General features: G+C 41.8%; 1 protein-coding gene and 1 pseudogene across 1 annotated transcript in view; one reads left to right on the top strand and one right to left on the bottom strand.

Moving 5' to 3' along the window:
* Positions 1-988, bottom strand: LOC138014420 (uncharacterized; annotated as a pseudogene).
* A 1,060-nt stretch (positions 989-2,048) lies between these two features.
* The window catches only part of LOC138039426 (collagen alpha-1(XXVI) chain-like), a 13,727-nt gene continuing 5,429 nt past the window's right edge, over positions 2,049-10,346 (top strand). Inside the window, exons 1-4 of the mRNA XM_068885514.1 lie at positions 2,049-2,531; positions 3,773-4,036; positions 5,646-5,743; positions 7,109-7,167. Coding sequence (XP_068741615.1) covers positions 2,401-2,531; positions 3,773-4,036; positions 5,646-5,743; positions 7,109-7,167 — 552 coding nt within the window. The 5' untranslated portion in view covers positions 2,049-2,400. The remainder of the gene's footprint in view (positions 2,532-3,772; positions 4,037-5,645; positions 5,744-7,108; positions 7,168-10,346) is intronic.

The raw sequence follows: 10,346 nt of genomic DNA on the forward strand, positions 1-10,346 counted from the left end.
TTAACATGCTTTCAAGGTACCAAAAAGAAAATTAACTGTGAAGTTTGACGAATAAAATTCTCTCAGTTCTTGAGTTACAAAAGGAATTGTGACACCCGAAAATGGCCCGTAAAGTTTCGGGACTTTCGAGACACGGCCCCCTGGATAGCGTTTCTTTATTTCCGTGAGCTTGTCTTTCTCGGTTTTCTCCTTCAGTAATTTCGAGACGATATATAGCAACTAAATTAGCGTTGATTTCCGCTCCCTTATGTTCGACTAAATCAAAGTTTTTTTTCAAGTTGACCTAGGATAAGTTCATTCTCGGTGGTTTGACCTGCTTCATCGCTTTTTGTCTCTTTGCTGCTGGTTCCTCTACTTCCGACACATCTGAGTCGGCAGAGGTGAGGTCGTCTGAAAAGCGACTTTCTTGTGACACGCAAGCAGAGCGACTGCCTTGAAACATTTGTCCCAAGTTGTCAAATCCTTGGCTCATATTCTGCGATAAGCTGGCGTAGGGATCTTTTAAAATTTCTGCAATGCTGGCAACCATTTGGGTTGACGCTACATGCTTTCCATGAAGGGTAGTAGTGGCCGATGTGCTTTACCGTTGGCTGCCATCCTTTGGCGCGCTTTTCTTCCCTGGCGGTTTTTCACACACATCTCTCTTGGGAGTGCCTGTGGTTGTTTTTCCACTATCTCCCTTCTTTGAGAGTTTACAGTGTGACCACCTTCCCTTATTTGGGAAGAAGAGGGATCTTTGGTGCCCTTAGACTCTGGCTTTTGAGTCAAGCGAGCGGAATTTCCCGCCGCACATGTTTGTGCCGAAGCCGCGGTTTCTTTCTCTTTGCAGAGCTCGGAATTCCAGTCAGTTAACACGTCGTTCGAAACTGTTTTGGAAACTTCGGAGACGTTCCGACCTTTCCCCTCATCCGGCCTCTCTGAATCCATGTTGAAGCGGACGAATGAAGGTATTTCGCGAAGAATATTTACGGACAAACAGTCAGGTAAACTGCACTGTTCGGCGGCAAGCGTTGCACTGTTTGGCGCACGCGCTTGCTATCTCATGGGATCTCTCAGCATGGAATCTGCAATTGGGAGAGCCGCTGGGGATCAAAGATGCATTACATACCACATTCCGACATTGGCCCTGACATCAGCCTTATCAGTGAATTTCATCTGTTTTTCTAACAAAATGTGGCAAAAATAAGTGGGAGGAGGCGACAAAACGAGGTCTTGCCTTTCCTGAAAATTTCCGCTTTCTTCAAGAATCAGTAAACTTTTTAGTTTCTAGTCTAAACTTAGTCTAAGTTATGCATGGGCGGTTTAATAAAGGTTCTAGTTTTAAATGGTTACCGTTCAGGCAAGGTTACAGATTGTCCTAGGCTGAGAATCTCTTTGATCGGCAGAGCTTGCGATTAAGGTGACCGATGACTTAATTAAATCAGTCATCCAATACTCCCACTCCCTGCAGTAGGTTTCTTAACAAATATTTGGGAGGGCCGTAACTGTAAACTTTCGGGTCACCAGTAATATATATCTACCCTCCTTAATCTCCTCGAGTAAGAGATATTATTCCATATGTGATAATTGGCCTTACTCTGTGACGTGTGATGTTTACAGATCGACAACTGCTCGTAGAGCGAAAATTCACAATTGAGACAAGAAAAGAGATCGTTGATCAGTTTCCAAAGGAATTGCCCCCGGGGCTATTTCAAAACAATTTATTGCTACCTAACCCTTTTATAATGTGAAATCATTAAATTTAACTCTTTCCTCAACAATATAACAAATTCAAAGCTTTTATCCTATCGGCTGTCCCGCCCTATCTGGACCAAGACAAAATGTCCGGTCGTTCAAAAAGGCACCGGCGAGGTTTCGTTTACTTCTACTGCTCGGCAAAGGTGGAGACCTACATGGATACGTTTTGTCAATGCTATCTTTTGTTTGGTTTCTATTCTGAGTTCGAAAATAGCCATGCTGCGGTCGCGATGGAAGGATAGCGGGATGCATTATTTTCGGAGCCTCTTATCTTTGCTTATACACAGCGTGACACACCCAGGTTTTGGACGAACGATGGATCAAAACTTGTAATTGGATAATTTTAAAATCTTTTGCTCTCAATGTGACCGGAAATCTGTGTTATTAACACAAAAGTATTAATCAAAACCGCGAACGTCGCTTTTTCGATAAGGACATCTTGTTTTGATTATTTTGTCATCGATGCAAAGGTGTATTCAATAATATTCTCTCAAATTTACGGGAACTAACGATTTCCCCCCATAAGCAGCCAAGGATAAACTGTAACCTTTGAGGTTGCATTCTGTCAGCAAAGAGAACAACGTCGGCCAGAACGGAGTTGATCTTTCATGCACGCTTTCACCTCTTAGCGACAGAGCTGAATTCTACGTGGTTCGTGACTACATGGAAATGACAGCGACTGCAGCATTCCTCCTGGTGGTTCTGTGTTTTGCTGACGGGTTTCGCCATGATTCCAGATCGCATTCAAGGAGGCAGTTTCCACTTTATCAACACTTAATGCCAAATGCTCAAAGGTTAGTTAGAAAATTTTATCAAGTCTTCACTACATGAACAATGGTTATCACGGAAACATCTCGGAAGCCTAATTATTTTCCATGGTCTGAGGTCAGAAACGTATAGCTTAAATTAGACTTGACACACACACACACACACACTTATAAATTCACTTGCCTCGGTTAAAAAGCCTCTGCACTGACATCGTGTACCGAGGATATTTAACTTAATCAGAGTAAAATACCTTTACACCCTCAATTAATTTCTCTCCTAACGTAAAAAGAAATTGCCGAGTAAATTGAAAGGGTTCTTGAACGTACTCCGGCCCTTGTTCGTCCATAGACCCGCACAGGAATGTTATCTCTGAAACGATAATCATTACTTTGAGGCTCGAGTACCAGCCGATGTTTCGGTAAAGGAAGGAAAACTCAAGAGAGTAGCGAAAATCGAGCCTAAAAGGACAATCGAGACTCGACTGTAATCTCTAAAGAAATTTGTAGAAATATAGTCCTGCATAGGAAGATAGAGTTGTCGTATTTTACCCAGGGTACTTTTACGTCGCGCTTCTGTTATTTCTCCTTCGTCTGAAAGTTTATTTATATCCAGTTGTCCGAGGTCTGCTAAATGTTGTTTATCGGTTGGCGCAAAGGCACTTTAACACGTCTATAATCTCGCTTCAATGTAAATAAGTTTACATTAGGGATTTGCTACTTATAGAACTTTTTAGACATTTTTTTCATGCCAACATTCCAGCACTTGAACAATCTCGTTTCCAGGACAGAACGAGAAGAAGAAAGACCTGGATCGAGCTTACAAATCAAATGGCGCAAAATTTGTCCTGAATGAAATTTACAGTTTCTGCTTTATTTATTTATACATTTTTGCGCGTGCCTTGTTGAGAAGATTTGCTTCGAACAAGTAACCCGAAAAATGCTTATTCGCCGCATTAGCATCTCCAGATTTTCAACCTGGAGTTTCGGTCGAATCCAAAGCAACCTTCTATACGCGGTTGCTTAGGTTAGGTTTGTGCACTGGAAGACCTTAGACAGCAATGACCAGAACCAGGTTGCTGACCAGCGGTTTTCGTCAAAACAGTGGTTTGCTGGGGGTGCTCAGTCTCGTGGGCTCAAAAAACCTAGTTGTGGTCATTGTTATTTAAGATTTTTCTCGTGCACTGAGCACATAGTATTTGCGGAATTTGAAACCGGAAGCCCAGACTGACAGACTTATTTTGTTACATTGCTGTTCATTTTGATAACAGTTACCGTGGACACCAGGCTAACAAGTTGGTGCTAGATCCCTCCAGCGAGCTACCACTGTACACAAATACTGATATGAAAGCACCAAGCCCTGCAATGCGGAACCTGGCTAGACCCCAGGAAAGCGTAGCCTCTAATGGGCAGTACTGCATTTACCAGAAACCTAAACAAGTGACGTGTAATGTTGCGCACATGAAGAGAATAACACAACAATACAAGTACAACTGTGGAAGGCAGGCTCAAGGAAAAGTCTGCACTGGCTACAGGTTTGTAAGAGTATGCGTACATGATGCTCAAGTCACCTATTGTTAATTATTTGCAAAATCATAAAATATTTGGAGCATGAGCCGATACAACGAAGATTTGATTGTTTAGTAATGTACTATATTTTGGCTGGCCAAACCACATCAAACCAGCCCTCTTTAGGTACGATAAGAATTTACAGCTGTACATTAAATTAAAAATATGTACATAGAAGCTGCAATCCAACGTAAACTCTCATTGTACCTGAAGAAGGCTGGTTTGGCTAGCTGACAAATAGTACATTGCTAAACAATCAAATTTACGTTTTATTGGCTCTTGCTTGAAATATTTGCATTACAGCGATCACATGAAGCCAGTTGATCCAATTGCTTGCTTAAAATGATACTAGAACCAAAAAAATTAATTCTGTTTTTATTTGGATTTCAAAACGATGATAACTAAATGCTAAGTGACCCAAGTTTTAATTAAGCGTTGCTTTCAAAAAGACCCGCCATTACTAACTTTAAAATCTCTAGAGAGCTGGATCGAGGAGAAAATGTCACTAGTTTAACGATGCAAGGCTTGTGTACGCGGCTAAATTAATATGAAGACGGAAGGTTCGGGCTACTCTTGTTTACACGCTGAAATTTCCAGCTAGTAAATGACGTCACTTTTCGCTAAATCCAACCCTCTGATGTCCAATCGGTCAGTCAGTTTTAAACGTGAGTAATGGCGGACTGTGAAGCCTAAAAGCTACACTCAAAGTAAACAGCCTTTGCATAAAAATCAAAGCTCAAAATTTTGCCCGTCAGGTGATAAGCAAACACACTTTCAAAACATGAAAAAAGCAAGCGATTTTTTGATCATAGTAGCACTTAAATAAGTTTCGACGAAAGGATAACTCTCGAAACTTTATATTTTGACGTTTTCTTTGACGTTGTCGTTGTTAGGTGAGACGTGATCCTCGCACTTAACTGGACAATTTAAGCAATTGTCACTTTATAGGCACCTGAAAAATTCAGGCGACTTCAACGAGACTTCGAACCCAACATTTAGATAACATCTAAATTGTCCAGTTGGGACAAAGAGGCCTCGTGGTTAGTGCGCTCGATATCGGATCGAGTGGTTCGGGTTCGCGTTCGGGTTCGGGTCCTGGACGAGGACATTGTGTTCTGTTCTTGAGCAAGACACTTTACTCTCACGGTTCCTCTCTCCACCCACGTGTGTAAATTGGGTGCCGGCGAATTTAATGCTGGGGGTAACCCTGCGATGGACTAGTATCCCATCCAGGGGGGGGAGTAGAAGTACTCATAGTCGCTTCGTGCTATAGTAACCGGCCTGAGGGCCTTCTAGGCTCGTAGCAGACTTAACCTTTTAAATTGTCCAGTTAAGTGCAAAGATCACTACTGTCTTTCGTCTATAAGTTGCACTTCAAACATGCATTTCTTTCGCTGCCGTTGTTCTTGCCGAAGTTAAACTCCCTCAGGGGGAGCGGGTGATGGATTGGATGTGAAACGCTGAACATCAGTTGCAACGCAAAATAATCAAAGACTTGACTAAATTACAGTGCCGATGCTATTTTTTTCCCCTAACCAATAAACCTTCACCCTCTGGTTATTTTTTTGCTTCCAGGGTGACGTATCGTCCAGAGTATAAGATCGAATTAAGAACAGTGATGACTTCAGTAAAAGACTGCTGTCCTGGATTTACAGGATCAGATTGCAGTCAAAGTGAGTAAGAAAAAAATGCCAATTGTTTTATAACCTTGTGCGGCAAGGTGAAGGCTTAACTTGATAGGAATGTATGCCTTGACACTCGAACGGATAATCTTGTAAAAAAACAACCCCGTTTCCCTTTTGCGTTGAAAGTACCTTAAGGATCCTGAAACAAACTGACTTCACAATCATTCGATCCGATCCCGTTGAGCCGGCTGATCCCGAAAAGCTCTTGTGGGGAGCGGTCAACTTAGCACATTTACATTTCTTTCTTAACCGAATAGGCTTGAAGATGAAACAAGGAAAAGACCTTTATATCACACTCCATGCTACAGCCGATATCCATGAAACAAGCTGTCATCAAACTTTCCGAATGTTAAGAGAATTTTAACGGAGGTACTCAACTCAATCACCGAAATCCTAACCGTTTTGAATTCGGTGTTGTAGGTAGCAAAACACCGTCTCTTGTAGTATATTTTGGAAGTCTATGTTTTGAAGACTGGTGGTTTCAAATTGCTTTACTTCAAACGCAGCACTGATTCGAACTCATTTCAACCATTAAACTTTTTGTATGTTCAATAATTCAATTACACGAACATAAAAGAGGCCCACTTTGCTGAAAACTGTTCTTCAAGATAAAATGTTGGTCTGAACTAGCCCAGAATACGAAGAAAGAGATCAAATGGTTCCCAAAAATATGACTGAAAATCAGGGGCACCCAACGAGATTATATTTCAAAACCACTTAAACATAGCATTGTTAAACGTATTTTGGTATTTTAATGGTAGATATAGGCATATTTTTATCCCCTAAAAGTTTTTCATCTGTTCGGACTTCCTAGCTGAAAGTCTAGTGACCCGACACTTTTAGGGATCAAAACTTACCTTTTCGAAAATTTCAGCCACAAAATACGCTCCCGAATTTTCTAGGTGACCTTTTTCGGGTAAAAATCCGTTAAGAATGGGCAATTATACCATTTTTTAGATGTTTGAAAATCCTAGGACAGGCCGGCAAGCAAGAAATTTTACAACAAATGTTCCGAAAACTCTAGATCTCAAGTCGTCTTCCGAAAAGATATTTTCCGAAAATTGACGTTGGGTGCCCCTGTGAAAATGTGCTTAAATTTTGCTCAAAAAGAGAAAGAGTGTTCAAAATGTAAAGTAGTGCTCCAAAACTGAAAAAGTACTCAAGACGTGCCCAGTGCAATCGGGATAGGCCAAGTCGAAGGCCATATTCGTCACTGGTCAAGTTTCTCTCGTTGGACCATTCAATCGCGAACCACCTAACAAGTATCCCCATTCATGCCCAGCCAAGGTATTTAGCAACGGTGAAATTAGCCTAGTATGGTTTACTGACGCCTGTAATTGGCTTCTTTGACAGCCTGTTTTAACTGTACTGAGCTCCGTCTCTTCGAGGCCCGACTAACAGCACTGGAGAGGGTAAGACAACCTTTAGTTTCTCTTGGTGGCGCAGCAATAAAAGCTTGCGTTTAGAACGATTAAGAAACTGTTTGGTTAATTTTAGGATTAATTGAAGAAATGGAAACTTTATTAAAACTTCACCTGAAAAGGATTTCAAAAATTTAACAATGTATGTACAACTAAAATTAAGAAAATATATATGTAATATGTATATACAGTTAATTATCTGATCTTTCCAGTTGCTTCAGAGATTATTGCTTCGGTAACATCAACATTAAACTCCTGCCTGGGTGCTCTTGAACCTCTTATGCATAGCACAGCTGATCTTAGTAGGTTGAAGGAGAGTTTGGCTCTGAGCCAGCCAATCACAGTGCTGTAGCTCATGTGTTTGTTCTTAGAGACTTTGTGTGCGAGCAGAGCTAAGAAGCGCTCAGCTTCCACTTCCGCCATAGGGTGTAAACACGAGGGGGCTGAAGGAGCCGTGCTCAACCTCAATGATACGCTGATTGTAGTGCCTCTTTTTCTCATTCTCGTTGGAAGTGAATGCGGTTTCAAGTCTTTGGTTTAGGTGGCTCTTTGCAAATGGGTTAAAAACCCTTACATCAAAAAATGCACGTTGCCCCCTTTGCCAAAACCCTCGCGCACTAACATCCAGGAGGGCTTCATCTGATGAGTTGGTACTGCTAGTTAGAATTTCTCCGGTTAGGGTCTGCAGATGTGGTTCGACCTCGACATCATGACATACATCCTGGAGCAGCGATGCGAACAAATCTCGCACTTCGTCATGCCTCCTATGGACAAACCCACCTTTCATACACGACATCGCATGATCGACATCGAATCTCTTGCCACCTGGACATACTGATGGGAGGTACTTCGGTGTCCAACGGTACCTTAAGCTTAGTGAATCGCTGAATTCCCTCTTGTTTAGGTTGTAGTTTTCTGACTTCAGTGGTAGTGTAGTTAACCACCTCGTGGCGCCTTTCAGCATGGCTAGGTCACTTGCCCTCAGTTGTTCGGGGCTCATCTTCGCACGAAGTTGCTCTAGGATGGCTTCACTGTGTTCCTCCCTTGCCTTTATGATGTCTCGTTTTGAGTGCTTGATTAGTTCGCTGTCCACCTGTGCTGTGCTATCTTGATTGTTGATATGCTCTATCAGCTGTTCTGTGGCTGCTCTGGATATTGAAAACTCGGAGTCCGCAGTAGCAGAGAAGATGGGAATGGCTAAGCCACCTTTCTTTGCAGGTAATGAGAGCAGGAGTCGTTCGTCAGCAGAGCATATATGGCCATCTGTTATTGCTAGGATAAACACGTGATCCACAAGTGCATCCAGGTGTCCTAGGTGTTGCTTGATGTTGGGCAATCACGGTTCTAATATAATAATTCACTTTGTATTTGAACCCGCTCACAAACGCAGCATAAGCAGCTTGTGGTTTTGTCTTTGCTATCTTCGACATTACTTTCAGCTGTCCACAGCACGAGCTGACTAGCTCCTCAGCGTATTTGCCACTGCCACTCTCGCTCCCAATAAAGCCACCAAGATATTTTCTTCCTTCTGTTGTTATGTTAATGTTGGTTCTCTCAAATACCTCTCGTGCACATACTTCGGTGTGTGGTTTAACAACTAGCCATGACTTTGCTGCATTTGGATTATATCCTAGCTTGGGACCGTACAGCACTATGTTGTCCCACCAGCGTCGCAGAGTACCCCCCAAATCATCTGCAAAGGCTACATCCTTCATTGACACATCGGTTTCGGTTGCAGAAAGGTTCTACCAGTTCTAAAAGGGGAGTTATGCCTATTGCATAACTGGCATTGCAAGGGGATCACCCTGTGTAGTCCCTTCTGATGATGAAATTTCGGTTCCGCCGAGCACAAATAAACGGGAGGGTACACTGTAACAGTTCCTATTAGATGGCCATTGGTGGGCCATTTTAGGATTAACAGTTGTTTTCATACGGGAGACGTTTGATTCGTCTACGTGAATTTAGGCCTGAAGTATTCAAAAAGGGGGCGAGTAAAAACAGACCATTAAGCAGAAAAAAATCGTCAACTTCTTTCAGGGTTCCATGAAAAAAAAATGGGTAACTAGGTGCGAGCGTATAGTATAAGAAAGAAATAAGCAGGGTCAAATTGCAACTTCCGATGTAAATTTCTCGACGTCCAAAGAAAAGAGGAACAAGAAATGAAGAGACATCATTTTCCAGTAGGGAAAATAATCAAGAAAGCCCACTGTTTTCTCAGAGGAATGAAAGAGGAATTAGACATGACCCAAGCGCCGGTGAAGCTAGTGCCGCGTCGACAAAGAGATCAAGGGAGGAATCATTAAAAGGCACGCGGTCAGCAATTGCACATGCGCACTGAACACCAATTTTAGTCAGGTTGCTTTAAAGTGATGATGATGATGATGATGATAAACTTTATTCATGTGTCGATGTATTTAGCTGACGCTAATTGGGGACACAACATAAAGATAAAATAAATAATGAATACTATGATAACTAATAAATGAGAAATAAGCTATAAATTATATATACATTTACAATATGCTAAAATAATCAAAGCAATTCTAACAACACGGGCACACCTCACGAAGGAGGAGTAAAACCCGAAAGGATTGAAGCAGATTTCCAGCGGATAAACTCCACGCACATTTAGATTTTGGGTTGAAGTAGACGCCGTTCAAACTACTAAAACTAGTACACGGTCCCAACGTTGACTGTGTCCCTTTAAAAACCGCTTGCAGCTAAAACCCAAAGCATATGACTCCTGGGGCAAACGTGAATTACATTAACATGTAATGACATTTTACTTCCTTTGACACGCTCTTTAAGGTGAGATAAACAACTTTCATACTGCGCAGCTTAAAAGGTTCACATTGTAACCTTCTTGACTATCATAGTTTGACGCTAGTCGTGTTTGGAGAACTGTGAATGTAGAACAGTTCAACAATTCAAGTTAACGATTTCTGTGCTAGTTTTAGATCGCCCCTAATGAAAACAATAGAAAGAAAAAATTTGAAAGGTTGCGGTGCTCTAAGGCTAGCACAGGAATCGTAACTTCAATTTTAAGGATGGTGCCTACTATTGTTATTGCGCATGTGTTCTGCGCATCTCTAGATACTCGGATTTCCTATCGGTGATGCTTACTAATAAAGGGATATTTTTTGCGCGGTTTAAAACTATCCGGAGAAAGT

The sequence above is a fragment of the Montipora capricornis genome, chromosome 1 (assembly GCF_036669925.1).
Source record: "Montipora capricornis isolate CH-2021 chromosome 1, ASM3666992v2, whole genome shotgun sequence".
NCBI classification, from domain to species: Eukaryota; Metazoa; Cnidaria; class Anthozoa; order Scleractinia; family Acroporidae; genus Montipora; species Montipora capricornis.